General features: G+C 39.7%; 1 protein-coding gene across 3 annotated transcripts in view; it reads left to right on the top strand.

The window, feature by feature from the left end:
* Positions 1-464: 464 nt before the first annotated feature.
* LOC139688556 (calnexin-like) overlaps positions 465-27,635 on the top strand; it is a 52,749-nt gene continuing 25,578 nt past the window's right edge. Inside the window, exons 1-5 of one of the 3 annotated variants that reach the window (XM_071586108.1) lie at positions 465-682; positions 1,004-1,121; positions 1,404-1,566; positions 2,130-2,431; positions 17,419-17,586. In XM_071586108.1, the coding sequence (XP_071442209.1) occupies positions 1,020-1,121; positions 1,404-1,566; positions 2,130-2,431; positions 17,419-17,586 (735 nt within the window). In that variant the 5' untranslated portion in view covers positions 465-682; positions 1,004-1,019. Of the gene's footprint in view, positions 683-725; positions 818-1,003; positions 1,122-1,403; positions 1,567-2,129; positions 2,432-17,418; positions 17,587-27,635 lie in introns of those variants that run through there. The other 2 variants (XM_071586105.1, XM_071586107.1) reach the window with 2 other exon arrangements.

The following is a 27,635-nucleotide window of genomic DNA, read 5'->3' as shown; positions in this document are numbered from 1 at the left end:
TGTTGGCATTGTCATCAATACAACCGGAAGAACGTAATATTTTTGAAAATAGGTATTTGACTCGTTAACTCGTAGCCCTTGAGCAAGTTTTCATGGGAGTTACTAATTTAAACTCAGCCTTTGTCTTCCCTCATCTATGTAAGTCCAATCAAATTTTCGCACATCTTCACTGTTACCACTCCACAATTTAGCAAAGCATCATGAAAATTTAAATGCCTTAATGGTATCCTTGTCGCGCGCAGTTTGGGATAAATTGGGAAAATAAATACAAGGTATATATATATATACATACATATATTAGTGAACTTGTGAGTTGCTCATTCCAGGTGATATTTGCAGGAAAATTTTGTTTTAAAGCCAAATTTTCTCCATTAAAAAATTATTAAAACTTTTGTGTTGGCACGCTCGTTCAGGCCAACTGTTAATAAGCGATTGGGTGAAGCTGAACGGGAAGGGAGAATGATTTGGCCAATGATGAACCATCTTCCGCACGAACGTCGCTAACAGCCGTCTAGTTCGTTTATGACTTGATTCAGAAGAAAATTAGTTTCATTGTTTGCTTCATCTTATACGTTTACGGGTGTACTACACTTGTACAATTATTTATATTCGTGTTTCTCTATTTGTTGTTGTCAAAGATTCTCGGTTACATCGGCAGGTTTGCTTCGTGCCGGCTTTTTAGGTAAGTTATGAATTTCCTGTTGAAAGTGCTGGCGGTAGACCTATTTCCTTAATGGGATTATAGCCGTAAGTGTTTCATCATTTCATATTTCCCTTGTAAAGGAAGTTCTTGGAAAATCGTCTGGCTTACCTTTGTGTAGGTAGTGTTCATATTGTCTGGTTTATGCTCGTTTTTATATATTTCGTTAGAACAATAATCAACAGATTCCTCAAATAGTAATTGAAAAACTAATGGGATTTGACAAATTAAATAAATGAGTCCTTTGTGGAATTATCGTACTACTGTTTTTAAATGAGTTTTCTTCGGCAATTCCATTTACAGGAAGGATAAAAAGACAATGAAAGCCTTTTACTTTTGGGTAATTCCTGTACTACTGTTATTTATCACTTGCTGCCTATCCCAAGAAGATTATAATGATATTACTGTTGCATCAGAGGCGGTAAGTATGAGGTGATGATATGAATTTAGTTAAATGTATACCAGGTAAGTGGGTGAATTTTCCTGGGTTTTTGTTACGCGTGCAAATGCTGTCTATCGTAGTTCGTGGTTGCCAAAACTGGAGGTGTGAGGCATGTTCTTGATTGAGATAGGATGGATAGATAAAGTAGACAGTTAGGTGTTCCAGCAAATACAGTAAATCTTATTAAGTTTCAGTAAAGTTATTTATTTTCAATTGTCGTCTTCCATTTATGAATTCTATAATCAGTTATTCATTTGATAGGAAGAAAATGAATCAGAAGAGGAAGTTACATACTCCAGTCCGGTACCCTCGGGCAGAGTATATTTAGCTGAGTCATTTGATGATCCAATGGTGTTTAAAAAGAAATGGATAATTTCAGAAGCAAAAAAGGATGATACGGACGAAAACATCGCAAAATATGATGGTAAGACCTTTGTATTTCCGTTCTCTCTCGTCGCCAAGCGATCACTCTTTGAATTTTTCTGATATTTCTCCCTACCAAGGATATTTATTCCCCTTTGCAACTTGGCGTTGCAGGTTTTCTGGGAATCTCATTCCGCCAGTAATTAATGGATAATTTTTTAAATTCGAAAAGGAATGTGTTATTTTGTGAGTTTTTTCCTTCCGGCATCAGAAGAAATAAATGCTGTGATAGTACTTCTCAATTATTGCCCTCTCTCAAACTTCCCACGTCTTTAGGAATCAACATTTTAATTTCATTCTAGATTCTATAGGTCCTGCTACCTGGTACTACTAATTTTAAATGTTAAAAGTGATATTTTTCTGGAAATAACGTCTTGAAAATAAGGCGCTTTGATATGATGGAAGTTAGTTTGAAAAATTGTATGGGATGATAAGCTGGACACGAAGTATTTTCCCCTTGTGATGCGTAAATGGTGGGGGGCTGTGCAGTGCAATATTGTTGATGTTTTTTTCACCCACGAGTGAAGGTGTAACTAGGTAGCTAATGTTGTTGTCATGCTAAAGGTAAGTGGGAGGTGGAACCAGCTCAGCGCCACCCTCTGCGAGGAGACCTGGGGTTGGTGATGAAGTCCAGAGCCAAGCACTCGGCCATATCGGCTCACCTAGACCGGCCATTTCGCTTTGAGGACAAACCATTGGTTGTGCAGTATGAGGTGAACATGCAGTTGGGACAGGAGTGTGGTGGTGCATATTTGAAACTTCTGTCCCATGAGGAGGGCCCAAGGGGTGTGGACTTGCATCACTTTAGGGATAAAACACCATACACCATCATGTTCGGGCCTGACAAGTGTGGAAATGATCACAAGGTTGGTAAAATGTGACTGTTGTAGTACTTGTTTAATATTTTCTATAAATGTCACAAAGGAATGTCTCGCCCTGGGTAGAATGAGGGAGAGGGGCCAGAGACTGGTAAGGAAGCTATGTATAGCCTAATATACCAATAAGTGTGTCTTGAGTTTTGGCTGAATTTTTTTTAACTGGGGGTCGTATTTCAGTTATTTGCTAATGGTAGTCATGGTGACTTTTTAGAATATATGCATGATTGAATATTTCACTGGCTTAGTTATTCTGCACTTCTATGCATGGATGCGATGCATGGAAGGTTAGTTCAATAATTTTATTGTTCAGGGAAATGTGTGTGGTGTAAATAATTATGTGCATCTTGTAGTGGGAATTAGTGTAGCTGAAAATGTTTTCCTATAGTGCCCACTTGGAGAATTGTGTTAGAATGTGGCATTGCTGTCTTGAAGAGACCACAACATAATGGCGGAGCTTCTAAAAAAAGCCCTTAACTATTCTGTTGATCATAGTGATCTAGGGTTTTCATAGTGGTGATCATTAACTTATGTTTTCTGTCATTGCAGGCTACTCTCAATTCCAAAGTAGTGACTGGAAGTTGCAATGATTTAAGAAGGGTTGCTTGATATATTACAGGTCATGTTTGAGGATCAGGCTATTAATATTGCGGTCTTATTTTCTGTGGAAAAACTCTTGATGTGTGAGATAATAAAATTGTACATGCAGTGGAGTAGTAACGCATAGTTTTTCTGAGAAGGAATGAAAATAAGCACATAAGGTATGCTGGTACATTCCCACTCGTTGGAAGTATCATCCTTGATGTTAAATTTGGTATTGTAATCTGGGGTGGTAGCTATGCTGTGTTAGAGTTTTTTGGGAAAGGTTCATTTATCAAGTTTGGTAAAAGGAAGACTTTTTTAATTAAAAGTTTTAAAAGGCATCTGAAGAGCTGTAAAAGTGCGTATTATATGGTTTTCTAAATATTTTTAAAGACAAAATGTTAATGGGTTATTTTTTATTAAAACATCAATGAAGGGTAGTAGTAGTTTTTAATGGGAGGCCCCCGGCAGCTAAGGTCATTTGCGCCATTAGGGATGGATGGGAAAGGATGAAGGGAGGAGAGAAACCCGATGTCGGGATTGGCCTGCTCTTGTCGAAAGGCACTAAGGAGTCCACGGTTTAAAGTCCCATTTGATGGATTTCGTACTCATTCAAAGTGATCTCCGCAAAGCACCTCTAGTAGGGATCAGGGTACCACGGAAAAATATTTGTTGTCTCCAGGATTTGAAACCTGACCCTCTCCAGGGAAGCCTGTACATTAGCCACCGCCTGATCCCCGATGAAGAGTAGGAAATGGTTTGATCAGGGCTGTTTCTTAGGTGAGGGAAATGATTGGGAAAACATATTTGACGTCGAGGAAGAAGTTGTGTTGCAGAAGTTTGAAAAATTTTGAATATGTGAACATAATGGAAGGAAGTGGGCAGGAAGCAGAGGATTTGAGAGTGCTTTCAAAATTGTTAGAGTGCAGTTTGGCTAAGAAGGGGTAAGAGGGTTACTCATGATTTTGCCAAAATTTTGCTTGGAAAAGCATGAATTGAAATTGAATTGACAACAATTTTGGGATATGAAGTGGAGGTCAGGCACATAAATTCATCAATTTAGAGGGTTAGTTTGTGGACCAAGGCTCCAAGGAGGGCAAAAGTTTCATGAATAGTGGTATCATGGAATAAATTTTCAAATATAACAGTTTCAGGCTTAACTTGGTGGAATTCCTTCATGATGAGCGTAGAACTTCACTATTCCACATAAAAAGGTTAAATATATTACCCATGATGTTGTTGCGTGGCATTTAAACCATGGTGGTGTAATATACTAAACCTTCTTATGTGGAATAGCAAAGTTTTTTTTCTCTACTGCCATCAGAATAAATTTTTAATTTCAAAAGAGCTGGAAGGGGATATTTGACTCTTGTCACATCTTTGCTTTGTGTGGGAGAAATTTGGTCGGGAGACTTGTTGATTCAGTATTGGTTCCCATTTCAAAAGGAAGGAAAAGGAAGCCCTTTGTGAGGTGAATAGAGCAGTAAACTTGATTAAACTTGGAGATATTGTGGTTAGCTATTATCTAGAGGATGTATTCATATTATGCTTTTACATACATTTTGTTAAATATTTGTTTTATTTGCATTATTAACGAATTTTTTTAACATAAATTGTTATATTTATTCTCTTTTCATTAGTATCTTGCGATATTTTATTCTTGCATTGCATTTTCATATCTTCATTCTCTTGCTTTACTAATTTCCTGTCCTCTAATTTACTTCTTTCCTGGAATTTGTTGTTCTAAATCTTCTTCCTTCTCTCCGGTATGCCCTTCCCCTTCTTTTGCTTTTCTTCCAGTCCTTACTTTCCTTTTCCTTTCCGTTCTTCTTTATTCTCTTCTTCCGCCTTACTTCCTCTCCTTAGTTTACTGTGTGCCAGAGAATTTTCTACATGTTTCATTAGCTTTTTTACTGAGGTTCAATCCAATGATCTGTGTGCTGCAGGTGTTCAATCTTCCTTTCTAGGTCTCTTCTGTCTTCTTCATATATTGATTGCCTTACTGTGGAGGATTCTATGAACGACAGTGTCTTCTTCCATCTTGCTTTCACATGCATGTGCCATCCATTTCTTTCCCAACTTTCCTAAGTTAGGTTTTAAGGTCTCGGTGACATGTTAGGGTTTGTTTGAGATCTCTATTTGTGATGAATTTGTTTTTAAGCCTTCCTTTAATACAGGGTAAGAATTGGTATGCTACTTGTTTTTTGATTCTTCCCAGTCTTCTTTCCATATATCTAGGCTGTACTCTCTTTTCTTTCTTGCTCTGTTCCATCTTTCTTCCAAGTATAATGCTAATACACCTAGGTTAACTGCTTCATGTGCCTTAAGGCTTGATTTAATTCATCTTTCTTCAATTGCGAAGTGAATTGGTTCATCATTGAGCTTGTTGCTGCCTGGTGCTTTCTTTCTTGGGCCTCCATTGGGGGATTGCAGAGATTTCTCAATGCTCACTTATAGTTATTCCTGCACAAGACAGACTTATATTAGATTATTCCTGTAGTGATGTTTGTTCTTGCGTTTCATTTTCGTTTTATCGTCAGGCACTGGCGTATTTAGTATATTTAAGAGAGTTTCATCAAATAATTGCATTTCCCCTTCTTCATTGTGTCTTACAGAATAAGTCTCTGGTATTTTAAATATTTTCCATGCCAACTTATAAATCAATCCCCATGTGTTCTCTTCAATATTTGTCTTTTAGAATTTTTTCCAGCTTTTTAACTTGCTGTTTCGTATTTCTTGTTGATAGATTTCTGCACTGCTTTTGACATTTAATTAATTTTTCATTACACTGAGGCCAGTCACTTTGTTTTGATTTATCAAGGGAATGGCTTTTCCAGTGGAATCTTTTAAAGCCTGAGTTATTGCTTTGACTGATGCTATTGTTGCTAGGGTCACATTATGTTTTCACATTGGCTCCGCGTATTGCGAAATCATTCAGCTGTTCCAAAGAAATTTTGGCAGATTGTTGCTGTTTTTGATGGTAGTGCTTAGCTGATAAGTAATTAGCCTGTAGTTGCAAGTAGATAGTCAATCATGTACTTTCCACCGGCTCATTTTTATAATCAATGCAGAGTTGTGTTTAATTAAGTCAACATTGGATTTGCCTTTGGGTGAGTGACAAGTGAATGGCCTGGTTCTTTTAGTATAGATCTTTTAGTATTAATCTTTCAAGTTGATGAATTCTTCTAAGGCCCTGCCCCTTTGGTTTTCTTCTTTACTGAATCACATTAATCATTCTTGAAGTTGGAGTCTGCTTTGAGCAGTCTTTTGTCATTAAATTTTCTGATCATTCTTTTTAGTTCTATTAAGTGGCCATCTAGGTCTTCTGATGATGACATGTATCCAAATATTAAAATAAAGGGGTTTCTGTCAACTTGTATACATGCTGCTGTGAAATATTTTGATGAGCAATTGTCAAGGGGAAGTTTTAATTTTTTATCAAGCATCATGATGCCAACAAGGAATTTTTTCTTTTACGTTTACTGGGCAGATTTTTGCATGGAAGTCGACTCTTGGAACTTTCTGTGCTCTTTTTGAGTTGTTAAGGAAAAGGTGTTGGTCTTCTGATTGTAAGATGCCCATTCCCAGACCTGTGGATATTTTTTCTTATTTTGTTTGTATTTAATTTTGCCCATTGGAGGTTGTCTGTTCAATTTTGATTATATGACTTTTAATTTCTATAATTAATTGATTCATTTAGCTGATGTGTTGCTTTTCTTGCGTTGAGGCATTTCTTTGTGGCATGTCCATATATTTGGCATTTATTATGCCTGGTTGCCCTAGTCTTTGATTTTATGAGAACTAAACTCAAGATACATGCAATGTCTATTTAGTAACTCTTTTCTGTTATTCGGGTCTGCCTCTATTAATGAATCTACTGTGTTTTCATACCACTTTCCAAATTTGAACAATGGCTTCACGTGACATTCAAGCAATTAGTCATTTTGGCTCCTAATTCCTTCTGTTAGATATTTTGTGGAGATGTTTGCTTTAACTGCATGTATAGCAAGTCTGGGGAGGACTTACATTGGTGTCCATGTCTCTGATTTGTTTTCAACTAATTCTTTACGGTTTTCAGTATTCCATCCATATTGGCTGAGTCTGGTTCTATTTTAATTGACCTGTTTTTGGTCCTCATGATGCCATAAATTCAATAGCCTATTCTTCTTTGGGTTGATTACTTTCAGACCCTTTATTTTAGTGTCCTTGCTGTTTTCCCCTCCTGCGCCATCTCCAGGCATTATCAGAATAGCGTAGCTCTTACCGGTTTTTCTCCCATAAGGGTGCTTCACCTTAGGCTGCTTAGTGCTTACTGCTGCTTGTGCATAAGTTGGCCTTTCACAGGCTGTTCTCAATTATTCCTCTGGGCTTTTCTTTATTGCCAATCTGGGATTCTGCCTTCTCTAACTTTGGTGAATGCTTCGCGTAGCTCTTACCGGTTTTTCTCCCATAAGGGTGCTTCACCTTAGGCTGCTTAGTGCTTACTGCTGCTTGTGCATAAGTTGGCCTTTCACAGGCTGTTCTCAATTATTCCTCTGGGCTTTTCTTTATTGCCAATCTGGGATTCTGCCTTCTCTAACTTTGGTGAATGCTTCACCCATTATGTTCAACTCATCCAAATTTTGGTCCTTTTATTCATACTGATTTTAATTTCATTTGCCATTTGTTTTCTCATCTTATGAACACTTCAGTCTGCGCTATCGTGGTGCACCTAGTTGCTCCTCGCTAGGCTCCAGTTCCTCCATGGCTCCGGGCTCGTAAGCCGGCTTTGCCTTGCCCATCCACTATTTAGCTGCTACCTGGTCGATCAACGGGTCATTACTTCCTCGGAGTCTTATGGAGGTGGTGGTGGTGTTTATTGCTCTTATTAAGCAAGAGGGAATCATGTGAAAGTAAAGAGAAAAGAATTGTCTCACTATCGCCTCTGTGACAGTTGCCAGGTTTTGGCCTGGTGCTTATATTTGCTCGCTATTCCTATCTCTTGAGCACCGCTCACCCTCCAACGACTGTGGGTGTGGGTTATCCGAACCCCCACGAATACCACATTGCTGGCCATCCCAGGCACTCCAGAGACAAAGGGAAAGTCGAAACAGTGAGTCCATGTTGGGTCCAAGTCCTTGTGACATAACCCCGGTTTTCAAAGAGACATGCCAATACTAATCATACTACATGATAATATACAGAACAGAATGCGGACTGATGAACATGAATGCAAAAAAAATGTAACATACAATATGGACAGACCCACTTGCTGGGGTGCAAATACAGATATTTTTACAAAAATAGGGATCAAGGGTGCCTACATCTATAAAACAGAAAACATAGGTACATGGATTGCATTTGAAGAGTTATTACTGACTTGAGGAATATTATAGATGTGAATTGGCTCATGGCTACTTGCTTGTTGTGTCTCCATGCTTGTTACTCTATTTGGTGGGATGTCACTATTCTGTTTTGATTTCTGTTTGCAATGCAGCGGTCCGCATAGAACACCAGCAATGGCCAACAGGGACACCATAATTGTAATTGTATCAATACCACGTGATGAAATTGTTGGATACTCTGATCGAGTGGCGACAGTACCTCGAAGTTTCACTTCACATCGGCTAGCGAAATGGTAGGTATGTTGTGGGTATCAAGCCGTTCTATAGATGTTAATAATATTTTTTTATATATTTGGAAACATTTGCTAATTCTAGATAACCAGTATCCGTAAAATTAATATTCAAATTTGGAAGAGGTTCCTCCTTGGGATCCATGTAAATGGAAGAGTTATGCGTGTACGTTATTGTCACCGGGGGGGGGGGGGGGGTAATGAGTACCATCGTTTGCTGAGCACTGAACACCCAGATGCCAGTACCAATGGCAGAATGACCAAGAGTTCAAGGCTTCCCGGCTGGCATAATACTCTCGTTTGGTCAACATCGTAGAGGGAGATATCAACCCTGCAAGGGAACCCAATGAAAGATAAGTACGACGGCAGTCTCTTGGCGATGTCTCTTACACTCTCTTAGACGTTTAGGAGAATGGACAGGGTTAATTTACCAATCTCAGCCAACTCCCCGATACTTCTCAGTAGTTGTCCATCATCATGGGTTTCATGACTAAGACATGAAATTACGAGGAAGGTGGCGTGCAGAAGGCTAAACAATTTATTGGCGGAGTTTATTTGTGTGATAGCGTGAGCAAGGGCATTATTATTTTGTTCAGAAGATGATTTTAGGGCTTGAGGAGCTTTTAAGGTTTGTGTTAACATGATATCGTGTCTCTGTATGTGGCTGAGGTATGAGAGAGAAAGGTATACCTGGCATCGAGGGAACACCGATTTAATTTGATCATCGGTGACTGTACCCGTAAAGTAATGCAATCCATATCCTAATATATCAAATAAACCTCTATAAATGCGTAGGTTATTTTCAGAAAACCTCAACCTATAAATTTTCTTCCATGCAAGGGAAAGTTCGTGCTTCAACCATCGTTTGTATTCAGTAGAAATGTTCCATCATGTTAACGATGCATTAAACTTCACCCGACTGGACCCTTGTACACTTAAGTCAGCGAATGCACGCGTTTGAGCCTCCACTGCACTGGTGGCTTCATGCAGTTGTGGGATGTGTAGGTCGATATGCACAATCCATTCTCTGGTAGCAAGGTGAAGCTATTTACTTGGTACAAATAACTGTACAACTCTCACTGAGTTCACTGATAGAAGCACACACAGCTGAATGATTGTCAGGAGCTTGTATCCAAGGCCTTCTATTGTCTCTAAAAAACCATATTCACATATACCATATTTCGAACAATTCATCACTAACATATTTTACCATACACATGGTGCCATGGAGTGTCTGGGTCTAACACAATAATGTTACTATGCCTATACATACAAGCAGAGTATGTACTCAAAAGAAGATGCTCCGCTAATATTTCCGCTTCCATGCTTTGTTAAGTGCTCGGCGTTTTTCATTATGCCTCCTTTTAGCAGAAATGGTTTTCTTCTAAGAGAGACCTGGGGTCACCTTGGCAATAGCGGCTTCATGGTATGGAGGAATAATTTTCAACTCGACAATATTCCTTGGGGGTTGTGACAGATGGAGTCTGGTATGAGGGTCTTTGGGGGGCGATGGTATGGGTGGAGGTGTATAAGGGACTGATAAATTGTTGGAGAAAACATCATACACTAAGTAGCGGAGGCCAGTTTTTGATGGGCTACACCAAGGGTTGTTTGGCGAGAAAACTTCTTCTTCCACGAGGGGTAACCCGCTTCCTGGCGTGGGTGGGCACTACGTAGGGTGGGGTGGATTGTCCTCCCAAACCAAAGAAATGGGGGTGGCCTTGGGTGGAGAGGAAAGGGCTCGGAGGCAGGAAGGTTTTAATCCCCTGCCCAGTGTTGGTGGTCCTTGTGGAATTTCAGGAACTGATTTTCCCTCCTTGAGTGACAGCAGCGGGCTCCCAAATATATCCATGATCTTTCGCAGGGTTCCAGCAGATATGGTTCGGGCCATGCTAAAAAATGCATAATGAAATTACTCAATTTTCCTGCCCGGTAAGGGTCTTGAGATCATATCGGGGTTCTGCAGCTGAGGACGTGCCCTCCTGTTCTGAAGCCAAAGGCAAACATTTGTCATCCAATGTGTTTTCTATATTTTTGTGACAGATTTCTTTCGGAATCAATTTCAGGCTTCGGGGTATATTCGCGAGAAACATCTTGGTTCTCATCACACTACAAAGGGAGGAACGTACTCAGGATTATGGGGTAAAGGGAGCAAGTTTTTGTGGTGTGTCGTGAATTTACGACCGTCTTGTATATTTTCAATGTGAAATGTCACAGGGCTGCTCACCTTCATGACCTTATATGGTCCCACCCATCGGGAGACGAGTTTCCTAGCCTGCCCTTGAGATAGCGCCATGTTTTGTAGCAATACCAATTCCCCAACATTTATACTGGGTAACGTGAAATTGCGATTATGCTTGTTATGCTCCTTCTCAGTATTTTGAGCATTATATTCAACAACCTGTGAGTAGGCGATTTGTAGCCTATGCCGTAGAACATGATCATCTGAGTAGGAGGGCCAGGTGGGAGTCAAAATGTTGTCCTGCAGCATGGTTAATTCTCTCCCTTAAACAAGGTAGGCGGCAGGGCTACACACTGTAGTCCTATGCTTGCTATTCCTGTAACAAAATAGTGCGAAATTTAGGTGGTCATCCCAATCTAGGTGGTCTTGTGAGACATAATGCGAGATGACCGCTGAAAAGGATTGGTGTGCCCTTTCTAATCTACCATTGGCCACCAGGTTGTAGGGGGAGATTGTCCTAATATCCAGTAAGGAGCAAATTCTGCGCATGAGCTGGGAAGTGAAATTAGATCCATTAATAAATACTTACCCTGCGTAAAACGTAATCTGCAGGTACCCCGTGCCTGCAGATTAAGTTTTCCGTAAAAACACGAGCTACAGTTTCCGCGAATTGATCGGGAATCACAAATGCCTCGGGATATCTTGTGAACTGGTCTTGGCAAGTTAAAATGTAACGGTTTCCTCGTCGGGAACATCTCAGGGGATCCATAATGTCCAAGGCAATTTTCTCAAACGGAAGGGCGACCTCAACGACAGGTTGAAGGGGGATTAAATTTTTTAAGCCCTTTCTTTTCTTGCATTGAATACAACTCTCCATATATTCGTGGGTAGCAGTATATAGTCCTGCTCCATTAAATTGTCGTGTGACAATTTGGTGTGTTTAATAACATCAGTACGGCCTAATTTAATGTCCCCGTGGACAAATATGTCAGCAAATTCACTTAACAGTTTCCTCAAAGGTTTGAGGGCATTGGGATGGATGCACGGTGCTTAGTTTAAACAAGGAAATCAATTCACCATCCTTAGGCGATTCTGGCCATATTTCAACATCGCTTGACTCCACTATATTAACAATGGGAATTTCTGTACTCTTATTATGAATTTAATATTCTATGTGGGTGCCTCGTTTTAGTACCTGGACTTCATCACTAGCATGGGAAAGGAGCAGAGGGACCAAACTATCATCACAAATGGAGGCAAGAATAGGTAAAATACATACATCATGGTCCCCTTCAAAAATTGAAAGCTCTTTGCCTGATAGATTGGAACATTTTACTTGTACTAACACGATTGAATGAACAGGTACTTAAATTGATCTTAAGGGAGTGGCTCTTCGTGTTTCAAAATCATGCGTATAGGAATCTTGCTCATCTATCCTGTGATTTCGCCCACCGCTCCCTAGCGTACAGGAAATCCCATCATCTGTCCTGCGAAGGCACCATTTTTCCACTACAATCGAACCACTTTCTCTGTCTAGTGTGCACGAAAGACCCTCAGGTGCCCCACTAAACAGATCTGTTTGGACATCCCTTAATTGTGGGGTACCGGAAACCCTATAATCTGTCCCGCCAGTGCAAGTGATTCCATTTATGTCGCCCTCAGTGTTCCCTTTGGAAGTCACGCACTGAGGCTTCTAATTTGTTATCACTGAACCCCTCTTCAATGGGTCCTAACAATTACGGTCGCAGTACCTTCTTCGCTTTTAACGCTATCCTCATTACTTTTTGCTTCCAATAAATTAAAATCTACATCAGTCAAAGTCGAACTACATGGATTAAAATTAAAATTACTATGTGTTTGGGGTTCTGATTCTCTAGAAGAGATTAGATCATTGGTTACAATTTGAAAGACCCTTGAGTTTTTGTTATTGGATTCAAGTCTAGTTTCATGACCGTCGCAAACCTTTAGTTTCCCATTTTCCAATGATATGCTACTTCCATATCGCACCATAAAATCCAATCCGAGTGTGCCATCATGCTTAGGGAAATTCCCATATATTATCAATGCATCATGGGGGTATAAGTTATCATGAATTACAAGTGGCACTTGGCATTGCTCGATAATGTTCAGTGGATACCCGGAGGCACTTCTTACAGGTGTGTCATATCGCAAAATTTTGAGGTGGTCAAAGGGGAACCATTTTCAATGTACAATTGCTACTGCAGCACCGGTATCGACAAGAAATTTATGCAGTACCCCTAATATCCCAACAGAAGCTGTCATTCCTGCTTCTGGAGTCATGGCCAGTACTAACTCGTTCCGGACCAGTGGGTTGGGTTCTGCACGCTTCCCGAATTCTTATTTAAGGCATGAATTATGGCAATTAATAGGAAGGTGTCCTGTCTGATTACACACACCGCATTGTATCAAGGGGCAGTCCCTGGAGGCGTGAGTTTCCTCGCCACAATTAAAACATTTCCGTGTCTTGGCGCAGTTTCTGGCGATGTGCCCAACCTTTTTACAGTAATGATAGCACTTGAGGGCATCAACCGGGGGCCGTGGATTGGGGGTATTCCGACGCTGCAGTCTGGGAGCTTGGAATGTGGTTGGCTGCATAGTGTAGATGTTATTAGGATTACCGTCATCTAGGTGGGCGACTTGGGATGGGAGACCATAATTTGCGGGGTAGGGGTACATTCCAAAATTTTGAGGGGCAGGAGCTTGAGCTTGACCTGCATGGTAATCATGTAAACTTGGGTTTTGTCACGGAGTAGCTTAAATGCTCTGGGTTGTGATGGGAAAAGAAATTTGATTGTGGGTGTGGGATAGGGCTCATGTTGTGCAGACTGGAAGGAGGAGACTCCCTTAATGAATGGGCTAGCAAATTCACGTCCTTATCCATGAATGAATAATTCCTTACGTTAGCATCTTCTAAACGCACTAATTCTTTGGCTTCTAATGCATTTCTAGGATTTTGCACGGAAACAAAGCGGCAAATTTCCACTCTAAGACCTGCCAGAAATTGGGTCAGAAGTCTCTCTTCAACCTTTATTGCCTCCGAGATGGGTTCATTAAATGATGAACAGAGTTTCCTTGCGATCCCCCTTAACCGGGTGGAATAGTCACAAACAGATTCTAAGGGCATTTGCACGCAACTAGTGAACAATTTTTCAGGTGAAACTTTGGAAATTTTAAGGGTAAAGCGTTCCTTTGTATTCCTTGAAAAGTTTTCATATGATTCAATGATATGGGGATTATGGTTAGCAAATTCGTTGGCCGTTCCACTTAGACGTAGGCGGGCCACACCTAGTGTTGGGGACTAATTCCAATAGCTGAAATGACTCGCGATCCGAATTCGTTCCAAGAAGGTATCTACTGTGGTGTTGTCTTCCCCACTAAAGCAGGGGATCAATGGAATTTGAGAGCCAAATATATGCGACAGGGGAATTGGGGTGGGGGAGACTGGTTCTGATCCCAAAGGGCCGTCAATACTATTGACAGAAGGTGTAAAATCCATTACATTTACGGGAGGCAGGGGAGTCAGTTCCCATCGAAGGGGAAACGAGTGGGATGTATTCATGATTGGCGACTCCATGGCTACAAATATATTACCAATGCTTCGTACAATATCAAAGCCGTCGCAGTACACGGTCAATGCCATGGAGATCCGTTCTAGAGGAAACCCATTTCTGAGGAATTGGAAAATGGTCCTCGAATTACTGAAAGAGCGTATCTTAATTTTTATATACCATATTCCTTATTATTATTTTCACCATGGTGCTTCTGGACATTGACTGAGACCCCACACCTGACACCAATATATCGCAAGGGACATCGGTAGGAAGGTCGCGTCAATAATGCATGAAGGCAACCTTACTTTAAATACATTTATTGTCTAGAGACCCACATGACACACATTGAGAACAATAAACCCTTGCATGACGTATAAAATCCAGCGGACTCTCACGGTATAAGTTGGGAGCACAGCCGATCAGTAACCCGTGCTAGGTCTTGCCGATCGCCGGCTGGTCGTACTGATAGCATGCCCTCACCAACGATCCCATTTGAGGCAAGACACAAGACTGCCTCCCCCTTAGGCATGGGGCCCTTATATACCGTCCTTAGCAGGTACGGGACCTGTTAGTCATCCTCAAGGAGTGACGTCGCTGCGAGCCAAACATTGACCATTGCCCTGTGGGGGGGTAATGAGTGTCAGGGTCTCGTGGCCCGCGCAGGCAGGATGATGCATGTCGGGCCCATGTTCTTGTGACAACATGACAAATATATAGGTTCAGTTCAGATTCTTCTTGAAGAGACACATCTCATCTGAATGAAAAACTTTTGGAGAAGGTAACCCTCTGAATTTATGAGCTTTTTTAAGTCATCAATGAAGTTCTCTGCTGCTTTTGACTCAACAACTAAGCACCTGAAGTCGATGGAGCTAGAACAAAAAATGATTTGTTCTCGCAGGCCCTGGTCCATTTGACCAGCGTCTTCTTGGCTGGTTTTAATGCTTGCACTGTGTTCACTTTGTGCTACATTATAGTAAGCCGCTTATTCTTGATTGGTGTGTGATGGCATGCTCTAAGAACATTGGCAATGAACGCCACTTTACAGGCAAATTTATGCTCGAATATCAAGTATTCCAGCATACACCAGACTCTCAAAATCTGTTTTCTGGCTCGATTTGGAATAGCTTCTAATGTAGTCACTGTTTTATTCTTCCAAAAGGCATTATTTAGGGTGGAGGCCAATACTGGCAGCAGCATAGACCATACAATACATTGCTCATAGGTTAGTCTTTCTTTGACAACACTTTGCCCGCAAGGCAATTCATGTAGGGTTACTGGTTATGATGTAGAGGGAGCTTGAGGTGGGCAGTTGCTTACCTGAGCAGTGCATCATCGTACGTCATTCTGCTCAAAATCCACTATTCTGGGTCATAGTCAGCTGGATGGTGTATGTTACGACTCTCTGCTACATGCCTTGGGTTTTTCTCTCAAGATGGTGGTGATGCAGTCACTTTAGGCAGTTATTTATATGTTGGTGTTCTACTGTGACTCTGGTTGGCAAGGATTTTCTTTGTTTTGCAGGTGCTTGGCTTGATTTCTCAGGTTTTGTTGACAAGCAGTGTGTGTTCATGATGCAATGCATGCTGCAAAGAGTGCATCTATTCAATGCGCCCCTTACATCTGGGGCATCATTGATAATTGTTATGGTGTGGTAGGACTTATTGTATGATTTATATTGTTGACTGAATGTTTATACGGGGTGGGACAGAATGGACTCCCTGATTTGAATGGTGAATTGTAAAAATACTAACTAAGATAATCAAAAAAGGTTTTTATTCCTGAAAACTACATCCTATGCCATTTTATTTCATTAGGTTTTGAAAATTATTTCATCCAGGTGACCATCTTGGTGAGTGATGCACATGTTGAGTCATTCAAAAAAGTTTTCGATAACTGTTCTCAGCATATCTTGCGTTATTCCAGCAATGACATCTGTAATTGCCTCCCTAAGAGCTTCCATGTTCCTTGGTCGAACTGTGTAAACCTCAGGTTTAAGATATCCTCAAAGAAAAAAATCTGGGGAGCGAGGGGGTTATGGAACATCCCCTCGTAAGATCAGGCAGCTGGGAAATTGCTCTTGAAGAATTTGGCGTAAATGATGGGTGGTATGAGCCGTGACATCATCCTGTTGAAACCAAAAAGCTTCTGTGTCATATTCCTCAGCATACTCTTCCATTTTGGGGAGTAAAAAGTTCTCCAACATCTCACGATAGCGCACAGAGATCACAGTGACGGTTGAACCAAGAGATTCAAAAAAGTATGACACATTAATTCCTCTGGAGGACACAGCGTACCAAACTGTGGGACTATGAAAGGGTCTTGGGTGAATTTCGTGAGGGTTGTCATTTGCCCAGTAATGAAAGTTTTGCTTATTAACTGAGGCGGAGAGGTGAAAATGCTCTTCATCGCTAGACCACAGTGCCCTCTGCGTCGTTAACACACTGTCATTGTTCTTAAAGAGTGTTTCTACGACAAAGCCTCAATGCTCCCGGCATGGTGACTACTAAAAATGGCATTGTTTCCCCCAGCTAACGCCACTACTCCCACACTGCCAATTCACTAGCGCTCTTTTCAGTGATTTTTTGGAATGAGGGAGTCCATTCTGCCCAACCCAGTTTTTGCCATTAATTGTATAATTTTAGTTTTTGAAAAATCGAGGGAAATTCTCAGCTGGGAGTATGTTTTGTGTCACTTTATGATACCAACAATTTTCTACATGGATCTCATCCTATTGCATTTTGTCAGTTGCTAACTAAACAAAAAATTTCTATGGTGGGTAAAAATGACTAATTTAATTATTAGTTAATATTTTGTTTCACAGGAATTATTAAATATGCAGTTTTTTACAATTAAAATCCTGTTGACAAATCCATAATTTTCTTTTTTTTTTGAGTTTCCAGCTCTACTGTTACTTTCTTGACATAAAATGATGGTGCCAATAGTTTTAGCTTTCATTAATGTCCGAGAGACTGTGCTAGTCACGGAAAGTGCTTTGTGTCTGATATGGTCGCCCATGTTTCTGTTTCAGCTTCATTTCATTTTCCGTCACAAGAATCCATTGAATGGAACCTTTTCTGAGAAGCACTGTAAGAAGCCAAAGGACAGAGTTGAGGAGCCAATGAAGGACAAGAAGCCTCACCTCTACACCTTAATTGTGAGGCCAGACAACTCATTTGAAGTCAAAGTTGACCACAAGGTAAGTAGAACTTCTTATTTGACAAAGGTGTTTTTCCTTGGGCTCCATGTGGTGAATAATGGAGTAGTATTGCCTTTGCCAAATGTAAGGCGATGTTTTTGTTGAAATATAAAAAAATCACTCCATGGGTAACATTCAAGTCTCTGAAAAAATGATTTCATTTTTCCTAGCTAATCATTATATTATGTAGAAGAGAAGCCAACTATTTTTTATTCAAGGATGGTTGTATAATTTTAATTTGATAACTACGGCTTATTCAAATCAAACTGAACTTTGGGTTGATAATTGTGGTGGTTTATATTTTTCCATCGAATTCACTGGTTCTCTTAAAATTTGATGCGTTAACTACATACAGGGGACCTTTGAAACTGAATCAACTCAAGCTCACTTACTTGTGCCCTCTTTAAGTATGCATTTAGTTATTAGACAAAGTTGTCATAGGTAGAAATCATTTTAATAATATCCTTACTTACCTTAATTGACTCTAATAAAAGCTAGAGGAAATGTTACCTACCAACTTGAAACAGGCTGAAATAATATTAAGCAATAGAAAGATAGTAAACTCTTGATTATCTGTGTGTGGGTTATTTGTTGTGTGAATTATCTGTGCTTTTCCCTTTCCAGTACTTTGAAATGTCAATAAAGTTACAGTCATAAAAATAATAAAATACTTAAAAACTTTGATTTACTTTTTCAATTTTCAAGTATGAAATATCTTTCTTAAAAGGCCTCAATTTCACAAAATCATATGCTTTCATAGTGTTTAAGGTTTCAATGTAAACATGTTTGTACTATCCATGCTGTCCCATAATCGTTTTCCTCGCATTCATTAGCCCAGAGAATTTCATGTTCTCCTTCAAGGGGAGCAGGTGCACAGCTTTACTCAATGCAACTAATAACCTCATTAACAATGTGCAGTGCATTATTTTAATCGTTATATCATTTGATTAATGTCCATTAGCGGTCCTTTTTTGAAATTCATCCTTTCCTAGTCATTTGTTGTTTCCTAGGTACGTGGTTGGTTTAGCTTTCGGAGGAAAACGCGCTCTGCTATTCACTTGATCAGATTGTTCTGTGTTCTTGTAAATCTACAGATCCATTCTATTATAAAGATGGCTGAAGAACTGAAAAATATGTACTTTCTATTATTATAAAACTCGAATAAATCACACAGAATGAAAAAGGAGTCTCCATGCATATATCCCCTTATATCTCGACCATATTTTCCACACACGTATTTTGATCATTGATGCTTCATCAAGCATCCATTAGCATGGATTATTGAGAGTTTACTGTACATAGATTTACAAATTAAGTTTAATCAATGAAGAGAATTTTAATGATTGACATAGCAGATTTTACTGTCAACAAAGTAAATTAAATATGCACTCATCTGTTGATTCAGTGCATAAAAGTTTTGTAAATCTTTTAAAATCCTAAGTTTTAACATTACCTTTCCTTTGTCTAATAATGATAAGTATTGATCTTTTGAGCCCAGACTAATGTTTCCGCAATTATCTGGAAATATTAAAACATGTGAAAGAGTCAGTCATTTGGCCCATAACTTAGTTCACTTACTAGCTCACTTAGCCAGGAAATCAAGCGCTGCTTTGATCTTGAGTGGAAGTAATGCGCTGTTTTCCTTCCGGTGCAGTAATAAATCATAACCGAGTGATGGGTCGGCTGGCTAAAATACTCATGGATTTCATTTTGAATATTTCCTGTAGCTGATTACACTCATACTGCTGTCGCCATCCTCTTTTAGGGCCATGTTCCCTGGTCCCAGTAATATTACTCTGTCCAATAAATATGCAAACAGAGGCCACAAATACTTGGTTTTGCAAAAATTAGTCAGCATCAATTTTGTCCCCTTCAAAGTACTCTCCATTCATTGCTATGCCTTCTAACGGCATAGAACACGTTATTGTACTTTGCATAAATTTATTTGCCAAAAATTGTTTCACCAAATGAGTGTTTCGGTTTACAAAAGCTTGCCAAACAAATTATGCTCGTGGGACAAGGTTCCGCTGTACTGCCAAATATCTTAATAAACACCATATAGCAGGAACCCAAAAGCTAAGTCATTCCTAACTTTTTAGAAATTTCCTAAAAGTGGGAAAGGACTTTCCAGAATGCGACTTGTGAGAATAGATTTATGACATCATAAATTAATACATTGCATCTGACTATCAGACTTCTAATGTGTTACAACAAATTGGAGGACAAAACGGCCATCATGAAACCTGGATCAACATTACAGGTAGTATACTACTCTGTAAAATAAATATGCGAACTGAGGCCATAACAACTTCATTTTGCAAAATTTAATCTATATTGAATTCGTCCCCTTCTAAGAACTCTCCATTCGTTGCTATGCCTGCTTATTCTATCTTCTTCATTCCCACTTTTGTTTAAAGCACCCTTTGGAAGACCTCGGCAGTTAAGCTTTTCAGTTTTCTCGTCGTTTCTTGCTTTATTGTGTCCACCTCTTCCCAGTGATGTCCCCTCATCACATTTTTGCATTTTGGGAATGAGAAAAGGTAGCAGGGAGCGGGATCTGGCAAATAAGGAGGACGATCAAGGATGGTGATTGAATTTTTGCCATAAAGTGGCGTACAATCAATAATGCAGAATGTGCATTGGTGCATTGTCATGGTGAAGGATCCATCCATCATGTTCGTTTAAAATAGTGTGCACTGTTGATTTTCCTCAACTCAGTTCATCAGCTATCATTCGGACTGTTTTTCCATGGGACCACACACGATCAATGTTGTCATCAACACAGGTGGTTGAAGGTCATCCCGGGCTTGCATTATCCGTGGCGTCTTGTGGGCCATTTTGAAAACAGATGTTTCCTTCAGAGCATGATCACCGTAAACAGGGGTCAACATCTCATTTTGGCAAAGAGTAAAAACAAGGGCAACAGAAACTGACATAACTGGCACCATACGCTCAGCTTGACGATCCACCAAGCAAAGACGGCTGATTGGGTCTCAGGTAACTAATAATCTTCATCATGGCCGCCAGATTGCACCAGTACACGCATTCATTGCACAGACTATGTAAACTTACCTATTGTATCATGAGGGTAGTTTGAAAAGTTCTCAGACTGGAATGGAAACGAACGACTTACTCGGTGAAAATTTTTAATTTTTCACTGTAGTCTCCCCATAAACTGATTCTTGATTGCATCTCCCTGTAAACTGGCCTTGATTCCATCTCAAATATCAGATCCTTCAGACCAGCGAAATAACTGCCTACTTTGGCTGTTAGTTCTTTGTTTGAAGATAATCTCCATCCACTGAGGAACATTTTGAGGTTGGGGAAGAGATGGAAATCAGATGGAGCCAAATCAAGCGAATATGGCGAGTGCGGCAACAATTTATATCTTAGTTCAGGTAATTTTGCTATGGCAACAACACTTGTGTGCGAGTCTGCATTCTGTTGATGAAAGATGACTTTCTTCTCTGCCAAACCTGGACTTTTTCCAGGTATTTTTTGCTATAGTTGGCCTAATAGGTTAGTGTAGCATTGTCCAGTAATTGTTTGACCAATGGGAAGATAATCTATCAGCAGACTCTCTTTTGGATCAAAGGGAACTGAAGCCATTATCTTCCCGGCCGACCACACTACCTTTGCTTTCTTTGGTGGGTGTGAATCAATATGTTTCCAAAGCAGCATCACTAGTGGGTGGGACTATAATCTTTGTCACGGCTTCCTAATTGCACCAGTTTGCGCATTTATTGCACAGACCACATTTAACACTCCATCTCGTCAAGGCATTCGACTCGAAGAGACTCAATGATGCTTGTAGTGTACTGATGCCTTGTCATCGTTGTCGTTGGTCTATTTTCTTTTGATGAAAGAAAAAAAAAGGTACTTATTTTCTTGAAATTGTGCTGATTCAACCACATGCTCACAAGGCAAAAGCTGCACTGAAACTCAAAGCCTGAAGCAAAGAGTGTTCTCTGATTACTACATACAATGTACTTTCCATCTCAAGGCAGTAAAAGAAACAAGCCCTATCAGAAAGAGAGACGCTTACAATGTTGTCACATTACGAAGAGCCCAAATGGTTACCTAGGACAGAAGGTAAGGGAAAGCAATAAGTTGGTATAGTAATGCTTTCACTGGTGTCATATTGTCCAATTCTTAGCAGTTTGCATCAAAATGATTCATCATAATGTGTTTTATAGTGTGAATAATTAAACAGATTTGTTTTTCAGTAGGATTTAATTTAGAAAAGAACACTGAAGCAAAAGGAATGAGCATATCATCAGAATGAGCTACCCCATATGTACATAGGTCAACCTGAAAGTAACAGTAAGATTTATATCTTACCAGAAGTATTAAAAATAGAAAATCAAAATAAAAAACATATTATACCAAGCAGAGTCGTCATATTTATGATAAAAGAAACAATATTCAAGATTCAATAAAAATTCAGTATTATTATAGGGGTTTTAAGCCTAGCTTACGAGGAAGTATATCCCTCTCTGTGGTGGTGTAATTAAGCTCCCCAGCCTCTGTGTAGATGCCCATGCCTCTTCCTCCCAGGTTATTGCCTCTGAAAGTACTTCTCCTGTTTCAAAGTTGTAATGGCATCAGTGATGATGGCAAAAGGCACCTTAGTGCCCACTAGTGCTTCCTTCAACAGGCTCACCGCTCACTGGTCCCTTTGGTGAAGGCCTGTCCCTATTGAGGAACTGTCTGATGAGGAGGCGGGTGCTTGCAGTAGAGTCGTTTAGAAAATCACCCGTAGGTGTGAGGTCACCTAAGAGTGACTTGTCTCCCATGGTCGATTTGAGGGTTGGAAATACCCCAGTCACGCCCTGGCCTTCTTGGAATCTGGGGAGATGCCATCGAGCTAACGACTCGCCCTGGATAGTTAATGCTTTGAAAGGAGTCCTTGGAAGTTGAGCAAACTTCATGTGTACGGCTAGCCTTCTCCTTCATTGTCACTTTGGCATTTTTGATTTATAACTGCATTAATTATTCAAACTTAATTTTCTAAAAAATGGCCCAATCACACCAGCAGTTATGCAACAGTTATCTGCTTGGAGTTGAAAATTTTATTTTTATTAAGTAATCTCCTGGTTAAGGTAGGTTTTGGATGGACACAACTACCAAATAAATATGTTGCGACTCCTAACAAAATACAATCTAGCAACCTACTATACATCAAGTCAAGCCTCTCCATCTCTGTGTTCTTCCTTCCTCCCTTCATCCCCTCCAACATCCCTATCCTGTTCCTGCCCTTTCCTCGTTTACCTAACATTTTCCCCTCTATTAGTCTTCAACATCCCTCTACCGATCAATAGATCAATACACCTTTTATCCATTTTTCCTGCCTCCTTAGGATTTCTCCCAACAAACCCCTCTCCTCGCCCACCTTACCTAGTACTTCCTCATTTGTTTTACTTTCAGTCCATTTCACCTTCTCCATTCTTCTCCACATCCACATTTCAAAAGCCTCTATTATACATCAATCCTCCTACTTCAATGATCACGTTTCTGCGCCATACATAGCTATGCTCCATATCAAAGTTTTTACAAGTCTTTTCTTAATATCCTCACTCAACGTCCCTGTCATCAACTCCCTCCTTGTGAAAGCCTCTTTGCCTAGCGCAATTCCTCTCCTTACGTCCCTACTACTTTGACCGTGTTGGTCCAAAACACTTCCGAGATACGTAAACTGTTCTAACTACTCTAGTTTTTGCCCTCCTATTTTAATGTTTAGCTGAGCCTTTTTCTTCCTAGAAAATCGCATAACCTTTGTTTTATTAATATTCATTCTCATCCTATACCTTTCGCACTGAATTTCCAATTCACTCAGCAATGCTTGCAACCCCTTGGCTGACTGACAAACTGAAGCTTGGTCATCAGCAAGCCTAACAGTTTCAGGTTTAACTTGGTGGAATTCCTTCATGATGAGGGTAAAAAAAGAAACTTTGTTCTTCCACATAAAGATTTAATATTTCATGACCATGGTTTCGATGCTGAGCATCTTAAAAGTTGAAAAATGTTTGATGTATGACACCTGATGATGATGCGCAGCATTGAAACCATAGTCGTGTGAAGTATTAAATCTTTATGTTGAAGTGTCTTTCTTTACCCTCATCAGCAAACCTAGCTGATTTTATGAATTCCCCTCCAACTTTCATTCCTACCTCCAGTTCCCCCATGCCTATTTGATCATTTCCTCCTCATATGTTGAACAGCAATGGTGATAATGGGCAACCCTGCCTTACACCTCTTCCTAACACTGCCCATCCAGACTACCCGTTCCCCATTCACACCTGATCAGTCTGAGACATGTACAGGTTGTGGATTAGCCTCCTTTCCCTCCAGTCTATTCCTATTTTCTGCAATATACTCATTAGTTTTTCCCAATTCACCCTATCAAATGCTTTTTCAAAATCTACGAAACAGGCAAATACCTCCTGGTTGTATTCTATATTCCTCTTGATTAATCTCATCACTGCAATGGCATCATGCTTACCTCTCCCCTTCCTAAACCCCAACTGATCACCCCCTGAGTAATCATTTGCCCTACTCTATATCCTTTTGTTTATGATCCTGAGAACAACTTTAGCTGCGTGGGATATCAAACTTATTGTCCGGTAGTCCTCACATGACATAGCCTTTACCTTTTTCGGAATAGGAACTAAAACTGATCTCATGAAGTCCTCCGGCCAGTTTCCTTCCTCATAGATTCTACGAATCAGTCTAAATACACTCTTCCTATTAGTAGTAGTTTTTAGGGGAGGTGACAGACTGCTGAGGTCATTTGCGCCATAGGGGATGGACAGGAAAGGATGAAGGGTGGAGAAAAACCCGGCATCGGCATTAGCCTGCTCTTTGCGAAAGGTGCCAAGGGGTCTGCAGTTAAACGTCCCATCCGACGGACGGTGTACTCACTCAAAGTGCCCTCCACAAAGCACCTCAAGTAGGGATCGAGATACCTCTGAAAAATATTCAACACCACCGGGATTTGAACCCGAACCCTCTGGGTGGGTACACTCTTCCTTCCACATTTCCCTAAACCTCCTAATTTTTAAAGAACTTCTTACCTTTTGAAGATTTTATCATGCATTTAATCTTGTATCATCTGATCAAATGTTTTACTTGAATCGCATTCCTGTGGCAAAGTTTTAGGATTTTACAATATTATGAACTAGGTGGCAATGACAAATGTGCAGTAAGTGATAAACTAACATTTACTAGGCCGTTTCACAATTAAAAATATAAAATATTTACGTAACACAAAGTATTTCATATCAATGCTATGTTTTAGAAAATAGGCTTCAATTTTGTAAAAGTACTTCTAATTCTAATTCTTTAGCTGATGCTAGTTGTCAATAAAGCAATAAAATTTGTTTATTTGAGGGGTAATAATAGTTGTGCTTAGCAATTATCATTTTGGAAATAATTTTTCTTAAGTTCTACACCCTGATATCATTCATGTGCAATAGGTTGTCCTTGCCAAAGAAGTTGCATGGAACCCCGAGGTTCCAAAGTTTATTAATGCCATCAGTCAACATATTAACTGCCTTGCCTTGGCTGTCATCAATATTTGTGTGGTGGAAGTTGGGACCTGGCACTTGCTTACTTGCATTCATGCAATGCAAAACATGAAAAATAGTTGAATGTAAATTGTAAATTGATTCCTTTGTACACAATTTTGTCAAATAAATAAGTTGCCACGTTTCACCAGCCTCTCTGGCAGACCTCTTCACAGTCTCTTGAGGATACAACTCTGTGGTAAGGGTACGCAACAAAGCATTCTTCTAATTGATCTAAGAAATTTCATTCTTCTAATTGCCATGAGCGCATTCTCGAAGAGGTGGCATGTTACTTTAATCACCATTTTCCATTGCTATTCTACCAGTGCTCTTAAAAACCTATGGCCATGATTTGACATATTCCTTCAGTACCTTGTATTTTTTCCTGAATATACTTATTAGCGATTTCAATGGACCTAAAGGAAATTCTGTTTGGTAAGTAGGGCACATTTAAGTGCAATGGGTCCTCATGAAAATAGGCCCTCAAATCAGTATGCTATAAGTTATTTACAATTGTCCAATTACTGGTGCGCTACCACCGTTCTAGTTTGCATGCGTGTACAATGTCTTCCTTACCTGAACTTGCGTATAAACATTGCTCAATTATATCAAACTGAGTCATGTGTGTTCCATATTGGGTGCAAAATAATGATACTATTTCAGTCAGTGAATTGTAGGTGCAGGTCTGAAGAAAAGTCATGTGTAATACACAGTAAAAATCTGCAAATCAAAGGCTTTAAGCCATGGTTAAAACTCATTTCTATTTCCTTAATGTATTATTCTCATCTAAAAGTATTCATGCATAATGAACTATCATTTGTGGGCATAAGGCATTTAAAAAACTACATAAATGTTTAACTTGTATACCTAATATCCTAAATCAAGTTAATTCAACTTCCATGTATGTTAACATTTTGCACATATTTTACTGGAAATTGAATTATCAGTTACAATTTGTGAAACAACATATTGGTAATAGGTAGTTTAGTAACATTACTTTGTGCTGACCCCTGTCTCTGGAAAATACTTAGGAAGAGGAACGTGTTGTACAATGCTCTACTGTTTTACAATGTACTGGAAAAGGTGCTTATTTCTACACAATACCCCCAGTCGATTTAAGCAGAGCAGCAAATAGCCAAGAGCAAACACTGATAGTCTTGCTGAATAATAGAATTTTGGAATTTGCATGACCTTGACTTCAATTGGTGTGATCATACATGCATAATTGGTCGAGTTTCTTGAGGAGCCAACTTACTGTAGGTCAGTACAGAACATGTTATTTATTAAAGGACTTGTGATTTTGTTCAGTGTTGATTATTAAATGTGTTATAAATTGATTAGTGTAAGTATGAATGCATATCACTGACCTCACACTTATGATACGAAACTATTTTCTTCCCAAGCAAATATTGTCATGGATTCTGAGGGTATTCAAATCCTAAATAATAATGAACAACAGTAACAACAACATTCTAAATGGAAACAGTATATGATGCTGCTTAGGAAAGCAAAAAATCACATGTCAAACAAATTATTTTGAATTCTACCAGTCAAACAAAAGCATTGTGATCTGTGGTAAATAATGAAAATTCCAGTACAATGTCAGAGCCTGGAAAAAATAATTGCTTCTCAATAATAATTGATGGAAAAGAAATCAGCGATCCTCAAAATATGGCAAACAAATTCAATAATTTACAAGGGCGGTTCAATAAGAACCCGTGTTTGACAACAGGGCGTTCCTGAGGGAAGTTTATGTTATCGTCGGGTGCTGCCATCTATCAAACAACAGTGAAACAAATTTCAGACTGATTTAAAGGTTAGTTTGGATTTGGCAGCCATTCGAGTAAGATATTTCGTGATTTTTGATAAGATGGAAAAAGAGCAGTATCATTCGGTAATTTGCTTTTTGTTTTGGGATGGGAAGAAATGCGAGGAGGTAAAAGCAAAGTTGGATGCTGTTTATGGGGACACTTCGCCATCTATGGCCACAGTTAGATATTGGTTCAATGAATTTGAACGTGGGCAAACATCTGTTTTTGATGAGAAGCAACCAGAACGCCTGGTAGACGTGGTTACCGAGGAAATCATTCAAAAAGTCCATGCCATGATTCTCGCTGATCGACAAACAAAAGTGCACGAAGTAGCAGAGGACGTGGGTGTGTTGACCGGAACGGCAATTAATATTTTACATGATAAGTTGGGGATGAAAAATTGTCGGCCCAATGGGTGCCGCGATTGCTCACTGTGGATAACTAGCTGATCTGGAGTTATATCCGCCAAACTGCATGAACTACGTTATGAATTGCTGCCGCACTCCCTGTATTTGCCTGATCTGGCTCCCTTATTTTTTTTATTTTTCTTATTCCCTAACATGAAGAAATGGCTTGCGGGAAAAAAATTGAGCTCAAACGAGGAAGTTATTGCCGAGACAGAGGCGTATCTTGGAGAGTTCAACAAATCCTATTTTTGGATGGGTTAAAAAAA

The sequence above is a fragment of the Hetaerina americana genome, unplaced genomic scaffold (genome assembly GCF_022747635.1).
Source record: "Hetaerina americana unplaced genomic scaffold, ioHetAmer1.1.p SCAF_20, whole genome shotgun sequence".
In the NCBI taxonomy this organism is placed as follows: domain Eukaryota; kingdom Metazoa; phylum Arthropoda; class Insecta; order Odonata; family Calopterygidae; genus Hetaerina; species Hetaerina americana.
Note: the sequence above shows the minus strand (reverse complement) of the source record. Positions and strands in the feature narration are given on the sequence as shown.